This window comes from Bactrocera oleae, chromosome 5 (assembly GCF_042242935.1).
Source record: "Bactrocera oleae isolate idBacOlea1 chromosome 5, idBacOlea1, whole genome shotgun sequence".
In the NCBI taxonomy this organism is placed as follows: Eukaryota; Metazoa; Arthropoda; class Insecta; order Diptera; family Tephritidae; genus Bactrocera; species Bactrocera oleae.
In genome coordinates, this window is record NC_091539.1 from 16,602,868 (window position 1) to 16,628,068 (window position 25,201).

Consider the following 25,201-nt stretch of genomic DNA (forward strand, 5'->3'; position numbering starts at 1 on the left):
AGTGATTTTAATGTTGTTGTAAAATATTTATTCACTTGTCGAATTTAGTAATTTTAAAGTTTTATAAAACATTTATTCACTTGTGGAATTTAGTTATTTTAGTGTTGTTGTAAAAAATTTATTCACTTGGAATTTTAATGTTGTTGGAGAATTCGTTCTTGTTTTTTTTTTTTTACTTTTCCCCACGAAAGGATTCTTGATTCTTAGATTTGCGGTTCCGACACGCGTCACTGTGATTTGCCTTTCGGCTAGGGATACTTGTTATTTTCTCCATCTTTTTTTGGCCAGGATGTCACTTAACAAATGTAACATATGCCCCACGTTGTTGGGCGCCAATTTACTTCCTTTGTTTAGGAAGTATTAAAAAAATATAGTTTTCTGCAAACGCGCGGAAGAAATCAAATATGATAGTTTGAGTGATTCTGATGGATAACTGATCTCTTTATTTCAGTTTACTCTAATTTATACAATTTTCTTATTATTACTATTACAATTGTCTTATTCTTACAATAAGTGCCAGTTCGCTTATTCAGTAATTGGTTTTATTGTTTACATTTTGTGGGTGGTCTTAGCTTAATGAAAAAGAATATTGATTACTTAAATAAGCAAAGATACTTATTAAGAAGCTGTATTATTGCTAAGTGCACAGATACAGTTTTGTTTATAATTAGCTTAAAGCTACTGTGTGGAGGCTGCCGTTAACTTGTACTTAATACCATTATGGAGTCACAAAAGTACAGAATTGTGTTTTGACGTCGGCATTTTCATATCATGTGTACATGTAAATAAATATGAAAGAACAAGTAAGGAAGTTCTAAGTTCGGGGGTAACCGAACATTTAATACTCTCGCAACTTGCAAGGATCAAAGCCCGGGAAATGATTTCAGGTGTTGGCAAAATTTTATATTAAAGGAAGTAGTGATCCGATTCAACTAATTTTTGACACAACAACATACTATTATTAAGAGTTTCATTTATTTATTTTATTAAATGAATTTAAATTATATTATATCTTACACATTGACTGATATTTACGGTAAAAAGTCAACTATAGGCACTGGGGTCCACATATTCAGTACCTATTGGCGTGAACAGTTTTGGTTCGACTTAGACAATTTTTAGTCACAAGGTGGTACACTTTAAACGCATTATTCACGCAAAGTTTTACCCCGATACAATCATTGTTGTTTGATTTTCATAGTGAAAAGTGAAAAAAACAAGAAGGAATCTAAAATTTTTTATATAGGGTAGGGGCGAGGTTGTCACCCGATTTCACCCGATTTCACCCATTTTCACACTATCGATAGGGGTGCTAAATACATTTGTTTCCAGTGAATTTTCTAAGTATAGCTTTAGCTGTGTAGGAGATATGCACATTTAACCTATTAGAGGGCGGGACCACGCCAAATAAGAGTCATGTATCTTATTGTAGAGCTTAGTTATGGCAATTTATTTGTTTTTGATTAATGGCGCTTTGTGGGCGTGGCAGTAGTCCGATTACGCCCATCTAAAATATCAACCGTCTTACGGTACCAAGAAACATGTACCCCAAGTTTCATAAAGATATCTAAATTTTTACTTAAGTTACAGCTTGCACGGACGTGATAGTCTGTGTATATTTATATATATATAACCCTATATCTAACTCGATTATTTTTAGGTGATACAAACAACCGTTAGGTGAACAAATATATTATACTCTGTAGCAACAATTTGCGAAAGTATAAAAATAAACGAACGCTCGATTGTTATCGCTTCCCTTGCCTCTCTAACAGCTTTGCCCACAAATCATTGTAATGTTCATATTTGAACATGCATACATATTGAGGCTGATTTTTGCAACTCACGGAAAAATATTTTAGAATTGTAAAATATTTTAAATCGACAAAAGCTTTGTTGCCACTTTTGTCACTTTTGTCTGTGTTTTGTGGGCTTGCAGGGTTGTCACTTTTCTTTTCTAGAGAGAACATCAAAAAGTTGTTCAATTTATGATTTTTAGCTTTTGTCATCGTCGCGAAAAGACGCTTGTAGGCAAACGCATGTTCGGAGAGATGTGTAAGGCGTTTGCTTTTATGAATGAAACGACTTAGCTTATTACATGGCACTAGCGTGCATGAATGAAAATCTTGTTGCCAATTTGACTGCCATATTGATTTCTGACGCTGCTTATGCTATTTGAGAGAATTGTTGTTTTTGTATAACAACGTTTGTATTTTTTTTATTCATACGCATATACATATGTACATACAACTTACATATAGAGCAGTGCGCGCACATGTATTTATTGATAAGTGATGTTATCAAAGATTCTATTTCTCAATGTGTACATACCAAAGTATGGAAATGAACTCCATATTGATATACATATGTACACACATAATTTGTTTATTTTGTAACAATTGAAATTAGAAAATTATTAAAAAAGTAAAATATATTATTTTTGTATAATCTTTCGCATTTTATCATGTCGCATTTGTGCAAAAAAAGTAATTTTTATCAATTTTTATGATAAAAAACGTTTATATGACAAAAAATAATCATGCATATGTGAAGTGGCATTTGTATTTTTTGTTCAAAGTATTTTATTTTTCTCTTAATTTTGGTAGAAACGTTTTTTGTCAGAGAACGTTGTTATAAAGTCTCATTGATGTTAAATAACAGCAAATACTACAGAAAATGGTGAACTCCCTGTTCTGAATTTTTCAGCTCTGTTAGTTAAAATTCAATTTGCACCTTCTCGTTCTTCTTAGTTCTCTGTGTAAAAAACTAAAAACAATCCACATAAAACTAAAAAAAAAATTACAACGTAAAAATAATTAATAATTGAAACAAAATCATTTTTGGTTTATGGTCTCCCAGCTCAGTCTCTTCTTTTCACGAATTCATTTTAACGGCTAAACTAAAAAAAAAATTTTACAACTTATTTACCTTCTATTTCAAATGTGTGCTATCTCCCTTTGACAAATACAAAATTTGCTTATGGAGAACCCCAAACATTGACAGTCAAGTAAACTGTCGTCACGACTGACATGAAAAATGTGAGTGTTTGGGGTAACTCATCGGCTGTTTCTTGTAGGGAAGTAATTTCATTTGATTACAACAGCTGATGATATTAAATTTTCTCATAGCCAACTTCAGACTTAATCGCTTTACCATATATATTTGAACAGATGTTATAGTAAGACTTGTTTGTAAAAAGCTTTTTTAATTTTTTCGAATAGTTTTGTTTGGTGCCCTATCGAAAACAGCATTTTCGACATTTTTTACTGTTGTACTATCAAAAGGGTAAAAATACCATTCAAGCAAGACGAAAACTATATGATGTGTATGGAGAGAATGTGTTGACCGAACGCCAATAGAGGTTGGCAAAATTTCGTGCCAGCAATTTCGATCTTGAGGATGCAGCACGTTCTGGGAAGCCTCTTGAAGCCGATCTGGATAAAATAAAATTGTTGGTTCATGCAAATCGTCGAATAACAACACGACAAATTGCTGAAATAATAAATTTGTCTAAATTCATTAATTGTTTTACACAATAAAAAATCGTGTTAAAATTACACTAAGAAATAGTAAGGAAGGGCTAAGTTCGGATGTAACCGAACATTTAATACTGTCGCAAAGTCAAATGGTATACTCGTTTTAGATTTCTTTGTAGATCTTGCCGCCTTGTTCTATGTTGACCGATATTTTCGGTAAAAAGTCAACTAAAGGTCCACATATTCAGTACCTAGGGGCTTGAACAGTTTTCACTTAAAAAAAAAAATGTAAACTGCAGATGCCCCTCCCTATTGGGATCCTGTATATACCAAATAAGAGTCTTGTATCTTGTTGTGGAGCTTAGTTATGTCAATTTATTTGTTTTTGATTAATGGGGTTTTGTGGGGGGTCCGATTACGGCCATCTGCAATACCAACCGTCTTACGGTCTTATCCTAAAGCGGACGGTAGAAGCGGTGGTGACTGATCATTTACATTGCGCTCTCATAAGATAGGTCGTATCAGCTGATTCGGGACACGTTTGTACGTCGGTGACTGTTTGTGCCTATACTCTTTACCAGTTGGAACCTTTTACGAGAAGGAACAAAAACAATTGCGGAAAGAAACACGCACATGCACACTAACTTACACTACCTGCAAAAAGTATGTTGAAGGAATACCGAGTGAGCGTATTATGCCCTTTATTATTTTATTATATAATATGTATGCACATAGTATGTATGTTTAAAATCACATAGTATGTAAGATTTAAGTTTCAACATATAATAAAAAATCCGCCTTAACAGATAATAAAATTTACCAAATACGGTAAATGCCGAAATACCTCTTAGTGTAATAAATATATATCAATATATATGTATACATACATATAACTTTATATATGTAATTATCTAATGCCTATACTATTAAGGAAAAAGGAAAATTATTTTTTTATTCCGTTTCAATGTTAATGTAAGCATAATTATAAACAAACATACGAAATACAACCTGCCTAAGACATTATTCCCTACCTACATTGGACAATTACATATAGAAATTTTACAAAATTATTTAAAAAAATTAAATTACACCTGCAGGAGCTGCACGCTCAAAACCGGTTGCTAAATTTATTTTAAAACTACTCTGAATCGGTACTAGGAACCAAACAAAAGCTATGATTCGGATCAATTAAAATAATTAAATCAATTGCACCTACTCTACATCTGAGAAAAGAGCTGCCACAAATTCAATGCCAAGAGGCAAACTCTGAGGAATCTCAAGGTGCCCGCATGTGCCACAGAAACATTTTATGAAGGTCATAAAGAATGGCGGTCCTTTCGGGACATGTTTATCGCCGTATACATCAACCATCCAAAATTATCACAAGCACAAAAATTGTATCACCTCCGATATAAAACTAAAGGTTAAACAGGCACGATAGTAAAACAGTTAACACTAAATGACAATTCTAATTTGGCTTGGGAAGCTCTAAAATCTAGATATCAAAACAAAAGAATATTGGTAACAACAATAAACTTGCCTAAAATTTAAAAAGAAACAAGTGAAGAATTTTTTAAACTACTATCCACTGTTTCAAATTGTTTGTCGGTTCTATCGACACAAAATATTTAAACAGACAGCTGGGACCCTATTCTGGTAAGTATATACACCGCAGCATTACCAGAAAAATCGTTACTTTTGAGCAATCGCTCTCGTCTGGGAAAAAATCCCCAACGTGGAATCAAATGAAAGATTTTCTAACTACCCAGTACGAAATCGCTGAACGGGTAGACATAAAATTACTAAAACCAAAAACTATTAAAACGACCTCAATGGAAGCTTCAACATACCCCAAGCTAGAAGCAACAACAATATAAACACAAGCTTTTACAAAACACAATCGTTCACATCCGAACAGAATAGACACATGTCATGCAAACTATGCACAAGAGGGCATAAACTACAAAAGAAGCTATTTTCTCACGAAGCTTAAGCACGTACTGCATAGTGTAAAGTGATAACAAATCGATACCCATTATAAAAATCAAAAAATCATTTAATTTCCTTGAAGTGTCAATCGTGATTTATAATCAGCGTAAAGGGGTTCCTTTTTATAATGAGATAGATGACTATATACTGCAAGATTTGAACAACGTGTTCGTTCCAACAAACTAAGTAACGAATATAAACAAAATGAAACTTGCAATACAACAAAAAATAACCCATCAACAGTTCAGCGGCAGCAATAACTCCGGATGTCGTCTCTCTCTAAAACAATATTAATGAAGTTAATTCGCACCCAAACGTTAAACAAAAAATAAACATCAAAAACATTCCTCCAATATTCACATTCGACATCGAATCAAAACGAATAATTGAACTAATAAGAGACGATCTAAGCATAACACAATTTAAAATCAAAGAATATAATCAAAACATATTAGCAATTTTTTAACCAACATTGAAGACTATAAAAAAGTGAGAGGGTACTTAGAAAAATTAAAAGTAAAATTCTATTCTTATCTGTGAGTGTTATAAAGAGCTTCAACAAAAAATAAGATTGAAAAAACAAAACATAACAGCTACAAAAAAAAACACTAACCAAAAATTCTACTCTAATTTAAGTTATGCAAATGTCTGTAAACAGTCAACTGGTGTATTTTGTGATAACAATAATCAAAATTCTCAAAATTCATTAATCGAAGAACTAAAAAATACAATGTTATCTTTAAGCAAACTATTAACAGTTCTGCAGAAGCAGCTGGAAATACAAGCGGCAAGAGTTGATGCAATTTACAATATAATAGATACAGCATGAATTCAGACCATACTATTATTATTATCCAATCCCAGTTAAACATAATTTATCTTAATGTCAACTAGCTTATTATTTAAGCTGGAGAATAGAGCTAAGTAAATTCTTAACAAATAATCCCGATATTGTTCTGTTGAACGAAACTAAACTTAACACAAGACATAAAGTAAAATTTATAAGGTATAATATAATCAGAAAAGACAGATTGTTATAATCGAGAAGGGGAGGAACCGCAATTCTAATTAGTGAAAATATAAAATACCCGAAAGTCTTCCACCAACACATCGATGCTTTATCCTATTTAGAATCTTGTGTCAGCCTATTACCCGTCAGGTAATAACAACGACACATTCAAATCTGAACTCAACACGATCTTTGAATCCTACAAAATCCTAACCACTATTAAATTTTAGCTAGTGATCTCAACAGTAAACGCACAGACTGGGGTAACCCACAAAACAACTATAAAGGTAGAGCCCTAAAAAACTGGCTGACCTCCAAGAATTAATTCATTATTCAAATTAAAGTTCAGATGCAATATGTACGCTTCGGTTTCTCCATCCTACGAAAGAACAAATTCCTTTCTATATATTTGCATTGCTTATCATATAATAGATATTCATAGAGCAAATAACACAGTTAACTGCTTGAGATGCAGTGATTACGATAGCGATCACTGCGCTATTCAAAGCGTTGCGACTAATAGAGACAACACAAACTATTTTACCTTGTTAGGAAATTCAATAAAAACCACATTTGACTACAAAAAAACTAACTGGACAAAAATTAAAAAAGATCTTGACATACAACTGCATAAATTCTTTGTACCAAACGATAGAAACTTGAGCAACACAGAGATCATTTAAATAATATTGTTTTGAAAGTCAAAATAATGTACCAAAAGCAAATATCAATAGCCCTACTCAAACTCTTGTAAGCTTTCCTATCATAAAAAACTGCTAGCAGAAAAAAGTAAAATCCTCTCAGCCATCAAAAAACATAATCGACTTTAAACATACTTACATCTCATGACACTTCAAGTAGAAAAAGCAAAACTGAAACTTGTGAAAAAAACCAATAGATGACAATATTAAAAAACATTTTATTAACCAACTCGAACAAAAACTTGCTACCCTTAAGACTAACGATCACTCAAAATTTTCCGTTATCAAAAAATCGTTTATAAAAGAAAATAATAATAGTTCAGTCACATACATAAATATCCCCTTAAACTCATCCCACATAATACAAAACCCTGGCATGAACTTTGTTAAAAACAATCCCGTCAGCAATAACAACAGATTTATAAATGAAACAGTCGGACTTTTTTGTTAGTCCAAACGACCTTACAGAAGTATTATCTAAATTAAAAGGTAAACTTTCATTCGGCTTAGACCAAATCCTAAGCCCAATATCATTTAAAAAAACGTCTTCTCAGAACTAATATTAGAATATTGCACTTTATTCAATCATATTATATGTTAAACAATGCTTACTTCCCACATAACTGGAAAACAGCTAAACAAAATGTGATACCAAAGAAACATAAGGACAAAAATAACTTGAACAAGTAAGGAAGGGCTAAGTACGGATGTAACCGAACATTTTATACTCTCGCAAAGTTAAATGGTATATTCGTTTGAGACTTCTTTATATATTTTAATAATTAGAACTGTTGCCTTAGTTATTTACTTTTCACTCACAGTGAAAATAATTAGAGCAAAATTTACTCAAATTATGAGAAATCGTTCTTGTGCTTTTTGTACACGGTTATAATTGATTTTATATAGAATGCATTCCAACTGTATTGAGAAGTATGAAAAGAAATCGTTTTTGGACAATGAATAACATTTTTTATTTATTATATCGATATTATTATACATGTTTAGCTTAAAAACAATAAATATTAACAACTTTAGAAATGATATAATATTATTATATTAATTTGTATATAATATTTACAATATTCAACATTTTTGTAGAGATTCTTATACATATATATTTGGAAAAAAAAATGAAGAACTATTGCACTAAGTCAGAAAACTTTAGTTCGAAATAGAGACACAAATACTGTCATGATAGCTGTGTACTGTCTCAAAAGTAATTGCATTTACACGGGAAAGATCTATGTTTGAAAATGCCCAATAAATTTGCTTTGCATATATTATAATGCCCCGTTTATTTCTGTTTCCGTGCTATCTATCCTCAGCTCGTTAATTGGAGTAAATCCTGGTATATCAAAACTTTCGCAAGGATAACTCCAAGTTTCTATAAAACATAAAATATCTGAAGATAGCATCAAACAGTCGCTTTTTATATCATTAATGTGAGCGTGAAGACTCTGAACATTATGGAATAAAATTTGATGTCCTGATGTTCGGGAAATCATAAAATTGAAACTTGTTGTCAAAGCTTTATTTGTGTTCAATTCCCTCAGTTCCCTAAATACGGGATCCGATTCAGAAAATTTGTTAGGAGGAATAAAATTTCCTATGATGAATAGACCTTCTGCAGAAGTAGCTCGACTGCAAGCGACATATATTGAAGCTCTAGACATTCTGGGTCGAGTATGAACTACAACTTTATTATATGTGGCACCCTGACTTTTATGAGTAGTTATTCCCTCAGCCGGAACAACTGGAAACAGATTTCTTTCAATTGAAATTTGTTAATTTCTTTTATATTGAAAAGATTTTAGAACTTTTTCAATTGGTGTCCAAGAACTTTCTAGAGGATGAGGCTTTTTTGATCGTGTTATCAAGCCAACAGAAGGTTCCAAAAATGTAATCCACAGAATTGTTGGAAAAGAACAATGGAAATGAATTTGCATAAGTTGTCCAGCTGCCCCATTAACCAAGCCATCACACGTGTTTATGTTCACTGTAATCATATATTTGGCGGAGGTTTTTAGTTTAAATTCATGGGGCAGTCCCTGCGTTTCAGAAGTTTTGACAAGTTTAACTCTTCCCAAAATATTATCATTTTCATTTATACCAATTCCTTTAACTGAGTCTTTTGCAGTTGAAAGGCTAGCTTCAGTTAGGATTCGACTGAACTTAAGGGCATTGAAATTATTTGTCTTTCCATTGGACCAAAATAAATGTATGGCATCATCGGAAACTTCTTCGAAATTAACTACTCGAGTTTCAATGAGTGATATGTCCTCATTTGTCATAGTAAGAGGAGAGAATATCCACCTATCTCCAACAGGTGAGAGTTGCTTCAAATCACCAAACATTATGATCGGTATACCACCGAAGGGGCTGTCTGTTTTGAAAATTTGGTTTAATCTCGCATCAACAGAGCTAAATATACGAGCACCTACCATCGATATTTCATCAATTATGATTCATTTTTAATCGATAAGTCTGGAATACAATGAATTAACTGTGTCATTGCTAAGTGGCCTCAACTCTCTATTCAACTGATTAACAGATAAAGAGAATATTGAATGAAGGGTCATTCCACCTATTCCGAATGCTGCTTTACCCGTAGGTGCGCAAACAAGAACTTTTAAGGAACTTGGATTGGATCCAGGCGTAGAATTGTAACGATGGTTAAGAGCTTGATATATTGCAGATATCAAACAACTCTTTCCTACACCTGCACCGCCGCCAATGAACTCATAAAATGGGAGATTTGTTTTTAGGTGGTGCATCAAATGTGTCAAGTAGGTTCTTTGCTTAGTATTTAGACTTTGAACTAAAGAAAATAATTCCTCAACTGGAATTAAAGGGAGTAGTTTAATAAGTCTAATATTGCAATCAGATTCAGTGCCATTATCTGTTGAATCTTCGCCATGCAATTCCAGCAAATTTATATTTGGGTTTATTTCTGGAAGTGCCAACACCCTGAACTCATTTTCCACGATAGGTAGTTCATTTTGAGCACCTTCGTCCAAGTCTATTTCATTATAAAGACTTTCTAGAACATTTTCAAGTTCTCCTTTCTCAAAAACATCATATTTTCTTTGATTTTCCTCAATTATAATACGATGTGTTATGCAAGTCTGCTCATTATCGTTTTCAATGAGATCTTGCTGTTCATTCCGCCAAGGATAGTAAAGCATTAACATTTCGCGGAAATACTCAGCTCTGGCCAAATCTGGGTTAAACCTTTTATACCCAATAATACAAGGTTTGGTACGTTTTTTCACAAAACCGCTATCGTCTTTAAGAGGCATGACAACCCCGCTTTCTGGTAAATTATCGTCTTCCCTCTCTTCTTCTTCATGATCACTATCTTATGCTGTTCTACTAGATATTATATAAAATATTTATACCTAGATGCAAAATCAGCTAAACAAAGAGTTTCTAACTGATCGGATCTTTGAACATAACGGTCTAAAATACCGGCTACGACTATTTCAGTCGAACCTGAAGGAAGGTTTTGAAGTTCCGCTCTAGGTTTTACCATTCGAACACGTTCCTCAGGTCGAGAGGTATTTATAAATATTTCTGCATTACTTGTTTCTGAAAGATGAAGCCCAATGCGGCAATATACTGCTTCTTGTGCAGATATTTCTGTGCCTGATATAAATTTGTGACCTATATGTTTAAGTTTTAGCTTAATAGTATAATTTCCAGCATTTAATCCTGTAATTTTTTTTTAGAAAAATTTTGGGTTTTGTTAAACTTGACCTAAGGGCTAACAAATAGTCATCAAAAGACATATTTATTCTACTATCAGACAGGAAGTGTTCAAAGTCGTTTAAATTAGAAATGTCTTCTATAGTCATATTTGAATTTAAAACGTTTTGAATTTTGAAAAAGTTTTCCTTGTGTCTTTCTGAATTTTGACTTGTTTCTGTAAGAGGTAACAGTATTTGCGTTGAAGGCATTGGTGATATGGTATACCAAAACGACAAAACTGTTGTCCTCATACTTCCCTAGTACAAGACCGACTGTGGTTATGCTTTTGATAACAAAAATAATTTTCTAAGTGGCTGATCGAACCATCGGTAGAAATATAATTGTCAATAAAACTAATGACATCAGGGAATGTCTGAGGATCTTGAAGGTTGATCCTGGGAGCATTATTAAGCCAATACATGCCATGTACATGCGGGGAGCCTCTCTGTTGAAACTCCACTCTCCAGTAGAAATTTGTTACAAAATGCTCAATGCCGGCGTTATCTTTAAAAAGCTTAAGAATTTGTCGATAGCGGTAGTCAAAATATCTAGCAGAAGTAACCGCGTCTGACCGAAGCGATATCTATCTTGGGTTGTTAAACTGTTGGCTTCCTCTTCCGATATATCTTTAGAATCAACAGTTTTAGAGAGGATGACCAAAAGCTTCACCCACTGAGATTCTGCAGCCGATAAAGTGAAGGAAGAAGGTTGGAAGCCCAAATTGGCGAATCATAGCGATTGCCTTTTTCTTCTCAGCTTCCCAGTGCGCAGTTGAGGATCTAACGCCTTTCAAAACCTTGTAACCATCATCGTGTTGAATCAAGTGAACAAAGTTTTCGTTTAATAGATTTTGGGCCGTAACTCGGTTGCGACCTGAAAACTTTCCAAGGCAAATGGATGTACTATTCTTAATTTGTAGCAGTTCTAATTTTTTGTAATCATAGAACAGCTTTGGAATGGTACACGCTCTTCTGTCAAAACGGCGAATTTCAGAACGTATTATCTGACTATACGTTTCAGAGCATGTACGCTTCTGCCCAACGTATATTGTTCCAAATGACAACTCTTCTGAATTATTATCTTGAATTATGTCAATTGGTCTTTGTCCTTCCCCTGGCGCTATAACGCCAAGATCCGTGGGAATATCATTACCTGAGGGATTATCATGAGAAGTTTGTGCCGCATGAAAAGATTGAACCAATCGGGAATCCTCTGCAGATGCAACAAACGGAACTTCTTCTTGGTTATTAAATTCTGAAATCCAGTTTTCATTAATATGTATATTGTGCTCACTATACAGAGGGGTATTCACTAAGAACTGCAAAGCTTCCATAATCTTTGCGGGGCGTATGGTATCGATCATGTAATCATGATTGTATTCCAAACGCCTTCTTAAGTGAATTTGTATAACATGAGCCTCATCAAAGGACCTTGATAGAGATGTCACAATATTGTTAAAAGAAATTGGTATATTAACAACCGCACCTTTGAGCAAACTCTGACCTTGATATCCTAACGGACGGATTGCCATAAAAGGCAATCTAGGCATTATGAGACATTCTTCAATTGGGTTAAACCTTTCAAACAATCCGGTATTTCAGGAAAGTCTAGACCGTTAGCTAAACATATTTTTGGAACGTTCTTTTTAACAATCGCATTTTTGCAAGTAGCACAAAAATTGTAATTTCCATCTTCTGAAGAAATTTTTGCATTAAAAAGAAGGCGGATGCAGCATTCGGATGACCTTGCGCAATAGTTTCGAAATACATATTTCAGTAGGGCCCTTATTTATATTTTGGAAATAAATGTTTTTGAAATCTGTTAAATTGCCACTATTATCACTTTCTATAACATTATTTTCTCTCATTAATCGGATTCGTTGGGGCTGCCTTTTCTTTTCAATTTGTCTATTGAGTGGGTTATCTCTACGAAGGCGAACTTGACCTTGTCTAAGACGTCTCTGATTCAAAATTTCTTCCCTCATACCCCTCCTACTAAGCTGTCGACGTTGTGTTTCTCTATCACGCTCCTCTCTCCTTATTTCAGGATTTCTTCTTGCATGTTCCCTTTGCATTTGATCACGAATGCGTTCTAAATTCCTATACTCAGGATTTCTTCCGCGAAGTTCTCTATGATCCCTAATGTTCCTACTTTGTTCATCATAACGTACCTCAGGATTTTCTCGACGAGACCTATGACCTCGAGTATCTCTTATTTGCTCTTCAGAGCGAATTTGGGGATCTTGCCGCCTTGTTCTATGTTGAACAGTATTTGCAACTTGCTCAAAAGATCAAACCTTGGGGTCTTCACGCCGAGATCTATGACCTCGAGTATCTCTTATTTGCTCTTCATAGCGAATTTGCGGATCTTGCCGCCTTGTTCTATGTTGAACAGTATTTAAATTTTGTTCAAAAGACCGTACCTCTAGATTTTTCCGCCTGGTTCTATGTTGATTTGTATTGATAATTTGTTCGGACAGACGTATATCGGAATCTAATCTACGATTAGCGTGACTTACAGTATTTTGTGACTGCTCACTATCTCTATATAAAGAGTTTGCACGAAGAACTCTCATACGTCTTCTATTCTGAAGACGACTTAGTAATATAGATTTTCTACTTAATCTAGGCATAATTAATTAATAATAAATGAATTAATAAAAAAATACTTATAGATAATACTTATATAATTCAGTCCGTCCGGGTGTTAAAAGTTCGTTCCTAGGTGCTGCTCTCTTTCACTGTAATTCCTTGTAAGTCCTTGCTATGACTCCTTTCCTGTTCCGTGTATAGGTATATGTGTTTGCTCGCCACTGTATATAATACGGTTTTGCTTGTCACTGTATATAATAATACTTTAATCACTATATAACTAATACACTAAAATTAGTTTGAATAAAGCACTTTGCTGGTAAAGACATCTAGTGAAACTGAAACTACAAACACAGTGTACTGATATTTATTATACTCTTGCAAGATGTTGGTACAGCTTACGTACTGTATTTACCTATACCTATATATTACTTAGCTATTCACTAACATAATAATACATAATATTTAGTTATATTTGTATTTTAGAAATTAGTAGTTTATTTCATTGTATTGAAATTAAGTTCTCGGAAAACCCCTCCGTAAATTACTTTTGTTAAACGCTTTCTAAGACAGAAAGCAGTTTATCTATAACCACATAAAAAGGGTCTTTAGCCATTTTGATACTACATTACTAATATTTATTTCATGCAATTTTTTCTAGAAAGATTTTTTTGCTCTACACAAAGTCCAGCACTCTAAGAAACTTTTTTTTTAGCATTGTTGTCTGGTATATTTTATAATAAGTTCAACATGATGGCTGAGAAAATATACCTAACCACTGATTATCACCAAATATTAGAAGAAATATATGTATATAGAAATCTTTATATATCACTTTAGGTGATGCAAACAACTCTTTGGTGAACAAAACTATACTCTGTTGCAACATGTTGGGAAAGTATAAAAATGTTGCGAAAGAATTCTACATTCATTACTCGATTATTATTTGGTATTTTATTAACTTATGTTATTGATCATAGATTTATTTTGTGTCAATACTATTTTTTTCTCCGAAATGTTAACTTTTATAAAAAGAAGCTATTTAACTCAAACATGGTATATGTGATATAAACTGAACCAAAGGGGTTAGATTTAATATGTGGGGTATATGAGGTTGCTGTTGTACCAGAGGAGCGGAAATCAGTATATTAGGGTTATAAGGTTTAAACAAAGTCTAGACCAATTTCATTCATATGCAGCGATATACATTATACCATAAGTAGTACACGTGAGCTGGGAAAATCAAAGACCAGAAAATTCCTCCAAACCGTATATTAAAAAATTTTGACTTAAACATCCATTATTAAATGATATCGTGATTAAATTACAATCAAATTTGGTATCTTCTTGACTTATATTAAAGGCCATAAACTTTGTCTCAGTTTTATTGCTTGAAGTGAGATATACATAAGTACGAATGTGATATTAACTCCACCAAAAGTGGCTAAATTTTATATTATAAGCTTACGTGGCAAACGTCAAAGAGAGAATCGGAATTCATTATATGAAGGTGTGAGGTTTAGACTTAGTATATACTAATTTCATTCTAATTCAGCGTCAAACCACATAATTTTTAAGAAATCTTTTCCACTTAATTTCGTTAAAATATCACGTTGATCAACCGGAACGGTATAAAGTCAGGTGGAAAGACGGAAATCATATATACAATATTAATACTCACTGACCGACGTATTCGGCATAAAACTGGTTAGAATAACCAAAAGCATTATAAGTAGTATATGGAATTTGAGGGTAGTATTAACCCGATTTTAATAGTTTTTTCCAATACCACATACTACTAACATGCCACAGACTAATAAAATGCTCCCACTGTTTCATTAAGGTACCTCACATACCATCACCAATCAAATGGAGTAAAGTCAGACGAATGTTCGAAAATCCTGATATTAGTTACATGGGGGCTAAGGAAAATTTTCACCCGATTTGATCTTGTTATGAGTAAAACACGCTCTGTCATTTTCATTGAGATAACTCACATATGCGGTATAAAGTCACGCGGAAGTTCAAAAATATTTATATTAGATATATGAGGGCTACAAGAACTATTGATCCGATTCAATCCATTTTTGAAACAAAGACATACTATTATCGATAGTTTCATTTATTTATTCTATTATATAAATTTCAATTATATATCTCGACCATGGCCGATATTTACGGTAAAAAGTCAACTATAGGTACTGGGGTCCACATATTCAGTACCTAGGGGCTTGAACAGTTTTGGTTCGATTTAGAGGATTTTTGGTCACAAGGTGGCATACTTTAAACGTATTATTCACGCAAAGTTTTACGCCGATATAATCATTGTTGCTTGATTTGCATAGTGGAAAGTGAAAGAATCAAGCGGAATTTAAAATGGTGTCATATGGAAAATAGGCGTGGTTGTAATCTGATTTCGCCCATTTTCGCACCATAACATAGAAATATAATAAGAATGTTATGTACCAAATTTGGTTGAAATCGGTTTGAAAAGATCCCAAGATATGGGTTTTCACCTAAAAGTGGGCGGTGTCACGCCCACTGTCTAATTTTGAACGCGGTTCCTATAAAGTCATCTCATACCATCCCTGAGATAAAATTTAATGTCTCTGGCGTGTTTAGTGCTTGATTTATCGCGCTTTTAGTAGTTTTTAACAGTACCATTACATGGGGAGTGGGCGGGGTTGTCAACCGATTTCACCCATATTCACACCGTAGGTAGAGTGCTAAAAACATTTGCTTCCAGTGAATTTTGTTATTATAGCTTTAGTAGCTTAGGAGATATGCACATTAAACCTATTAGGGGCGGGACCACGCCCACTTAAAAAAAATGTAACTGCAGATGCCCCTCCCTAATGTGATCTCGTGTACCAAATAACAGTCTTGTATCTTATTGCGGAGCTTAGTTATGACAATTTATTTGTTTTTGATTAATAGCGTTTTGTGGGCGTGGCAGTGGTCCGATTACGCCCATCTGCAATACCGACCGTCTTACTGTACCAAGAAACATGTGTACCAAGTTTTATAAAGATATCTCAATTTTTACTCAAGTTACAGCTTGCACGAACGGACGGACAGACAGTCACCCGGATTTCGACTCGTCTCTGCATCCTGATCATTTATATTATATATACATTACCCTATATCTAACTCGATTAGTTTTAGGTGCGACAGTATAAAAATGTTAAATATAATGTTAAACATGTGTAAGATATACATAGATTTTAAATCGCGTTCAAGAAGAAGATGATGGATACGACCCGTGAATTTAACATGAAAGGAATTAGGATTTCATGATACTTGTTTTAAACCGCTGAAATCTGTGGATAAAGAGCACTTTTTCCAAGCAAAGTCCTTTCCATCGTTTCCTACAATTGTCTTCTGCAAATATTTATAATAATTTAGAATAAAATTTATAATAAAACAGGCTTATCTTTGACTCACCCGGCAAATTTATTATTTTAGCTACTTCTTCCCAAATTTGGGGTTTTTAAACTCATTTTTGTAATCCGGTGATGATAAATTGTATAGGCACTCATATTTACGTATTTCCTATATTAATTGTTCGTTTAAATCCATTTTATTTGCTTATAGCCACCTAGTGCGTACTTCGTGGTTAAAAATATCACAATTTTGAAATTGAAATGACGAAAACAAACAGAAACAATCTTAATATTGCCAGCGCAGACATTTTCTTGAATTTGTTTTGAAAATTCTAAAGATTTTACTGAAAATAAACTTTCTTTGATATGGTAATGCCGTTTTTGCCGCCGCGGTCGGCGATAAAATAAAAATGAGCTCTATCTCAAAAATTGTTATGGTGGGCGAAATTCGCCGCCGTCGCGTATTGTGTTAATCTTCATATACAATCGTGTGTTCGAATCACCGACGGCATCGCCGAGTACGACGAATATTCGCACAGGCATTCGACTATACATGCCGTTAATCTTCTCGTCTCCGAAATAAGCTGGAACGAGAGGCTTCCGACGTATTCTCGATATCATTACAAAAACATTTCCAAGAATTTTTTTTATTGCTCTCCTAATCTCCTTTTTCTTTTCTGCAGTCTTTCTGTAATTTTTTAAATTCAGGAGGCCACCGTGGGGGGGCCTAATCCTACCCCTACTTTATGTTATTGGACAAGACATCTCCAATGCTTGCCGGCAAGATTCCGTGAATCTTTTCACGAGGATGTTGAGGTCCTCCTTACTTTTGGGCTTTAACGGCGGATTCATAGGGGTATGTTTTCCCAGCTCTTGCATGTGCACCAGCCAGTTCGTTTTCTTATGATTCCTGAAGTTATTGCCTCTATCTGCCCTTTCCACAATGATACATTCAATATATCGGTGATCCGAAAAGAAGTGTTCTTCGAGAACTCTCCATTGGGTTACCCTCTTAAGCGGTTCTTTTGACACAAGTTCTTCCGTTTCCCAGTTTACTGCTGCTGTGTCATGGTATCTATAACGATGTAACATAAAATCGTTAAGCCTTTTCTTTGCCATTATGCATGCTCTGACTTTACCTTCACAATTAGCCATAAATAGCTTATAGCTCGGTGTCCTCAATTCACAAATACGTCCTCTATTAACCCATGGCTCCTGAATGAGGACAAACTCAGGCTGTTCGATTGCCATGGGGTTAACTAGAACTACTGAAGCTAGTTTGCGATGATGGAGATTAATTTGTAGAATACGCAATAACTATTGTTATGTTCGCGTCTTCTTGAGAGTCGCTTAAAAGCTCTTTCTCAGTATAAAGGTTTGAGAGTCTGTCAACAAGCTCAGACCCGGAAGAACACCCACCTTGCTCTAAACTTTCCACTCCATAGGATCTTCCTCGACTTCGCATATCTCGTTTTCAGATGCTAGATGGTCTGCAGCATCGGCGTCCGACTTGTAGGGTTCCTCACTTTCGTGAATCCATAACTGATCTCTAGCAATGTAGCAATATCTGTATAGCTGCCTTTTTGGTCTCCTCGACAGATTCTGCTACGGGGTCCTCGAAGACCTTGACGAATTTCCACCCCTCCGTAGGCAGACTCAGTTTGCAGGCTCTTATAAGCTACATAATCTGGTCCGGCTGTAGCCGAAATATAGACCCTTGCCCTTGGTCTGGACGGTATGTCATTTAGCACCGGGATATACCTTCCCTACCTTGGCTATAGAAGCTTTATATAGTGCGACCGATCTCTCGTCGTCGCACGCAATCATTTTGATTTGGCCCTGATACCAGCCAGCATCTGTGCATGACTTTGGCATCTCCCTCCTACCCCTGCTTAGCAGCCGTTCTTTGGAGCCAGCCTTATCTTCTGCCCTTTTAGAGTAAAGTGACTATACTATATATTTCCCGGGACGTTTTTTCAGTCGACGTTTCATCGATTTTTTCCATATTATAATTGACTGAAAATTGCGACATAGAATAAGTGAGAGAGCAACACAATTTTACTCAAAAAGAATGGAAATGATAAAAGAGACAGCAAAGTAATATTAAATATTATTAAAAGATTCAATTACTGTCTGGTTCGATTGTTTGTATATCAGTTGATGAAGTGGACGGTGTTCCCAGAATTGCTGAAGACATCTTCGGTCTGAAGTATTTCTCTTGTCGATTGATTTTTCAAAGAAGCTCGGGGTGCGATTTTAAGTGAGTGAAAAGTTCCAAACAAGAAAATTTTGAATTATTCTTCACAAATAAAATCGATTTCACGGTATTGACTTGTAGGGAAGTTTTTTCGTATGTTCACATTCTGTTAATGGTGGAAAATATGCGTTCCAGTGGCGCCGATGATCCTGGTAGTGTCAGAGCATATTCAAAGATCTCTGAAAGCTAAACGAATGGTATGTTTTGCTTCAACAGAAAAGTAAAACATTGAACTCAACGTTCATCAACGGATGTCTGTTCTTTGCTCCAATCTTCAATTCGTTTGCCACCTATATACTGAGAGATATAAGTGAATTGTTCGAAAAGCTTATGTGAAGTAGTGTCTGGTGCTTTCAAAATATTATTTTCTGGGAGGAAAATAAACGTTTTCTCAATTTTTTCCCAGTCGAGTTTATCAGTGAGTAGCACACAACCAAATAGTTTTACATGAGCAAACTGTTGATCCCATGCCTCAAAATATTCGTAGCAATCACCTGATTGACATATTAAAAACAATTAAAAATGAGAAAACGAAAATTGAGGTGTCAAATGAAATATTTACTTCGAAATTGTCTCGCCTTTTCTTCAAATTGTTTCAAGTTGCAACGGAAAGTAATTGTGTTGGTTGGATGTTTGTAAATGTGTTCATTAAATGTTGAAATTCGTCTTCAGAAATCTCGCAGATTGACTTTAATGCTGCTGTGAGAATGGTGTGGATGTAAAAAGGTGTGTAGATCTGTACAACAATGCTGTCTATTTCAACATCAAGTGCATGACATGCGGTACGAATCGCATCGATATGTGCTGCACAACCTACACCAACTATGTTCGATTTTAAGTTCTTTAATTTTGCAAAAACATTTCCTTCACTTTTCCGATCAATGCGAAGCAAATGATTCGGACTTTCTGTAAATCAGACTTGAGGCATTCCAATGCGTATGGTGCAAAAACATTGCTTATTATCGCTTCACTTTATGTTCTTGAGAACGAAATTTTTTTCATTTGGAAACAGGTTCGAAATATTTTGTTTGCACAGTCGTTTGATCTACAATAAGAAGCTTGAAAAAATTCGAATCGGACGATAACTGCTGATGTTTAAATGATTTTTTCAATAACAAACCTGTAACTGTGACTCTCATCAAATGTGTGGTACGCCCATACGCCTTCCATCGTCGATACATGCAAATCTGGTTTCTCTCCGATGAAAAAATCTGATATGATTGAAGTTTGAGGAGAAGCATTTGCTGCCACTTTGTGCTTTTTTGTCTTCCAATGATTTTCAATATTATTGCCTTCACCAGCAGCAACCGAAAAAGTTGCTTTCTATTTGTCGCAACGAAAGTTGCAGTCGTCATATGTGACTCTCAAAAAATAATATTTTTTCTTCAAATTATTGCTGAAAACACACTTGCGTTTCGACAGTTTACAAAGTAATATTTATGCTTCAAATTCACAAAATTTACCAGTGTCTCTAACTCTTGAAAAAACTTTCCCCTCAAGCATTTAATAAAAGTCCCTAAATAGAAAACAAAAGCCCCTAAATTCGAAATAATTAAAATAAAGTAAATAATACAAAATTATTAAATAATTAAATCATTAATTAAATAGTTAAAATAATAATTAATTTAAATAACAAAGATGTGTAGGAATTTTTTCATTAATTTTTACTTGAACCTGAGAATGATTTCTTTTAAATTCGGTTTCTTCTTTACTTTTCATCCGTTTCCGTGTTTCTTTTTTCTTGCTGATGGTAAAATCGTCTCGACATGTTCTAAATTCTCTGTTACAATTTTGCATCCATTATAAATTGATTTCCGCTGGTCACGCAGAAATAGCAAATCTACTAGAAGGTTTTCTATGGTATGTTTCTAACTTCAGCGTCGATGGTGGCATTGGTCTCTTGAAGAACCAAGTGTCTTTCATTGATTGACTGAAGAATTTTACACCATATAGAGAGCATCAGAATGCATTAAAATTTGCTCATAGATTTCGAAATTCCATCAACGTCTCGACGAGGTTTTGCCGTAAAGTTGAGTTTTTAACTTCTTTCAAAGCCTTTATCAATCCGGAAAGATTTTTCGCAATTGGCGAACACATCCACATTGTATTAAAAAATACTGTCAGAATTTCCCAACGCTGTGTGCTGGAATTGAAAATATTAAAACATTTTTGCACGACACCAAAAAAGTTATTGCTCGAGGACAGTATTTAGCAGAGTCGACTCCAACCAAATTCAGCGTGTGGGCATCACAGGGCGAAAGAACAGCATACACGTTCCTTCATATTTATCGCTCATATTACTTCCATTATCGTAGTACTGTCCACGGCAATATTCCAAAGGAATGTTGTAATTTTCCAATGTTTTGCAAATTAAATTACAAAAGTTTTAACTATTCATTTAATATTTTGAAAAATACAGGCCCCTTTGAGAATTAAGGGCCCGGGAGGTATTTTTTATATTATATATAAATAATTTATTACAAGATACCGATCATCCACTGAGGATTCATTTTTACAATAGACATTTAAAAATATACTCCAAATATTTAAAAATTTGCAGTTTTATTTTTCCTGTCATGTTTCTCTTATTAACCCCTTAATCTTGATGACAGCGTTCTCCTTGTTTTTCCGAATAAGCTCCTATATTATCTTTAAATTTATTTAAATCAGAATGTAACATGGCCATCTTATGAGACATTCTACGTCCGATGGTGGAAAAATTCGAATTCATGTCAGAGATCAGGTCATCATTATTGTCAGTCCTATAGTTTTTAAGGAAACCATGCACCTTAAAACAGTTTCAGGCGTTTTTCTCCTCATTGCTAAGTAACTTAAAATATCACAATCCATAATTTTTTTATTTGAAGGCCTACAGAGATTCCAGGTACCGAGCCGCATAATTCATACTATCCCAGAGGCAAAGATAACAGGAGTTTTAAGTATACCTACCGTGCATTCCGGTCAAAAACGCCATACCATCTTCAAGCCTTCAATAACATCCCACTTGTATTGCATATATTTAAATGCCGTTAATAGCATTTTCATACTGCTGTAATTTTCTTTGAGATGTATGGAATGTGCCAATGAAATAGGTGGAAATTTATTTTAATTGTGTAGTAAAACAGTTTGTAGATTTTGGCTTAGTCGACAATTATTTTGTCATGTATTTATTTGAAAATAAGAAAAATATTTTCACGCAATATTATTATATTCATTTCACAAAAACTTTTTTACCATAAATTAGGTTTATTTCACGAATTAACAAAAGTGCTTACGTCGTTGTTTACAATTTACATGCTGTTTTATGCTTCTTCTTCTCAACTCAAAAGAGTTACGTCACACATGGCGGCATAGTACAATTTGTTTTTGTAAATAGTGTCACAGCCTGAACCGAAAAAGGTAATGGTAAATTATTGTCGTAATCTTGTATTCTTGACCGATTCTAAAAATAGCGATTCGAGAAAAGCGCATTTAAAGTTTTAGGTGCGAATATACTAAGTTAAACAATTCTTACATATACGGTCATAGATATTTTCCAGATTAACTTCAAAACTTCGTAGAATATTCTAAAATATTATATATGTACAATCGATAAAAAATCGATTTTTTGAAATTCACAGCTGAATATAATCCCTTAAAAGCACTAAAACGTAGCCTACTTTGTAAACATATATGGTACATAAAGGTGGTAGTTGATAAACCTAAATATTCGTTTAAACATACATATACGAAATTCCATAAGAAGGAATGTATACAAATGGGCAATCGTAATATGCGAAAATATGACGAGTGCCCACGATGTGTAGAACTATTTATTGAGTATGCACAACGGTTAAAATACGCACAAATTCATCCTCATGCATATGTACATAAGTACATGTACGAATACACTGTCGCCATGTCAGACACAAATTTGGAAAACAAAATGCAAATCCAACACAAATGTTAACTTACATACATATACATACTTATTACAGACTTTTCTTTTAATAAACACGCTATAAAGTTCCTTCCAATTTAAACGCCGGTCTAGACTGTAGAGATTGAGAGAACTGTCAGGTGAACACATTATTAAATTGGCAGATAATATTTGGCCATGCTTCCTTAACAAAAGGCACTATGTATGCTGTGGAAAGATATAATATAATCAGCGACATCAGGAATAAAGTTGATGGGCTACCCGTAAATTGAAAGCACGAAAAGGTGAGCGAAGCAACGACGGCCGCCGAATCGAATCGTGGCAACCGAAGCGAAAGTTTTGCCGAGCGCATGCTGAAAGAAGAAAAAATGTAACGAACTTTCACGCAACAAACAACAACGACGTTGTGAAGTTTTTAAATTTTCAGTATCGCACAAACAACATAAACGGAAACATCGTATTGATAAACTGTGGAGAACAAGAGAATTGCGTCGCGTTCGTTCCGATACCCTATATTAGTGCCCTAGTGTATCCACGCCTCCCAAATACACTGAAAAAAATAAAGAAATATGAAAAATATACGCACCAGTGGAAAATATCGGTGCAAATACGTGCTAATAATATAATAATACTACAATAAAATAAGAAGAAAAAAAGCTAAAAAGTGTGCATGCGTGCATACAAACGTAAATCTTGTTATACTCGTATGGATGTACATATGACTATTCATATTTACTTAGTTTCGTAGTGAATTGTTTTATGAAAGCAAATGTATGCATATACTACATATTTACAATGCAGTGTGTCTGTTAAGTTAATTTAAATATTTTCATTGCACTGACCTATAGCGATAGGTGTAAACAGGTGCATATCATTATATATCAGTATATACATAAATGTATACATATCTCCTATGAATATTTTAAATATATGTATGTTTATTTTTTACTTTAAAATATATGAATTTATATAAATACATGTTAAATACATACATATGTATGTATTTGTTGAAATCATAATGGTGTGCTTATTTGAAAGCTGTATTTTTGTTTTTGAAGTTGCAAGATTGCGAATGGATCTGTAAAAACTAAGGTAACTCATTAATTGCAAAAATTTGTTATAAGAATTTAATATATACATAGTACGTTCTTTTCTAAGTAAAGTCATCTTGCTTTTCTGATCGATTAAGTTCCCATAGTGGAGACACGAGTGCAGTGCACTCTGCATACAGTTACATATATATGTATGTACATAGGAGTATATTTGGTCTAGATATACATACATACATATATATAATATGTAGGCCATTAAAGTACATGAACCGCACCGTATACGAAGTCCCAAGTACATAAGTATAGACATATACATATGTGCAACAAAGCGCATACATACAAAAAATTAAAGTACGTCCATATGCTAGTATATACTATATATGTTATATGGTATATTTATGTGTACAGCTGCTGCTGCTATATTTAGTACACAAGTTATAAAAGCCGCATGTAGATGCATGTGGATACATATATATGTAAGCGCTCATGTGCATGTACACTTAAAAATATATACATAAATATGTACATAAACTCAGTGAGGATTTATGTGTATGTATTATACGCCGTGTACAATTTACGATATTCCTGCAACGAATGACGACCATCGTTCGCCGACATAACATCAAATTTGTCTGCAATACAATGATAGATTCGTATTTGTACCCCGTAGTTAAATCATCTCGTTATAAGCTACAAGCTCAACTAGTAGCAGACTGTCTTTTTTCCATACATGCGAATTGTACTTATATTTTGAGATCCTAAGAGATGTCTGTCACTAGATTTTGTTTGTAGATATATTCGTTTATTACTATACTTCAGAAAAATAAATACTATTTGAATACATTCGTACTTGTACGAGTATGAAATTAGGTATGTAAAAAATGCAGAAATTTTGGTCGTAATGTCGGCTTAGACTTTAAAGATAAAGCTCGTACATGTTGAATATTTTTATTGTTTGTTGAGTATTTGGTAAATCAATTGCGGATTGATTGATTTCTCGACCGTGACAAAGACTCTGGATAGCGTTTGCTTATATAATTTTCAAAACGTATGATAATCTTACTAAAAATATATGCC

General features: G+C 34.0%; 1 protein-coding gene and 2 long non-coding RNA genes across 14 annotated transcripts in view; 1 reads left to right on the top strand and 2 right to left on the bottom strand.

Annotated features, from left to right (window-relative positions):
* Nucleotides 1–18,977: 18,977 nt before the first annotated feature.
* LOC118680817 (uncharacterized) lies at nucleotides 18,978–20,558 on the bottom strand. Its single transcript, XR_004976411.2, has 3 exons — nucleotides 20,274–20,558; nucleotides 19,716–20,211; nucleotides 18,978–19,647 (listed from the first exon to the last, which is right to left on the bottom strand). It is a non-coding gene; the product is annotated as an uncharacterized lncRNA (long non-coding RNA).
* A 1,728-nt stretch (nucleotides 20,559–22,286) lies between these two features.
* Nucleotides 22,287–23,254, bottom strand: LOC138857477 (uncharacterized). The gene is made up of 2 exons (XR_011396583.1): nucleotides 23,122–23,254; nucleotides 22,287–22,538 (listed from the first exon to the last, which is right to left on the bottom strand). It is a non-coding gene; the product is annotated as an uncharacterized lncRNA (long non-coding RNA).
* A 358-nt stretch (nucleotides 23,255–23,612) lies between these two features.
* SK (small conductance calcium-activated potassium channel) overlaps nucleotides 23,613–25,201 on the top strand; it is a 236,778-nt gene continuing 235,189 nt past the window's right edge. For all 12 annotated transcript variants that reach the window (XM_070110224.1, XM_070110232.1, XM_070110233.1 and 9 more), the window contains exon 1: nucleotides 23,613–23,843. In XM_070110224.1, coding sequence (XP_069966325.1) covers nucleotides 23,832–23,843 — 12 coding nt within the window. In that variant the 5' untranslated portion in view covers nucleotides 23,613–23,831. The remainder of the gene's footprint in view (nucleotides 23,844–25,201) is intronic.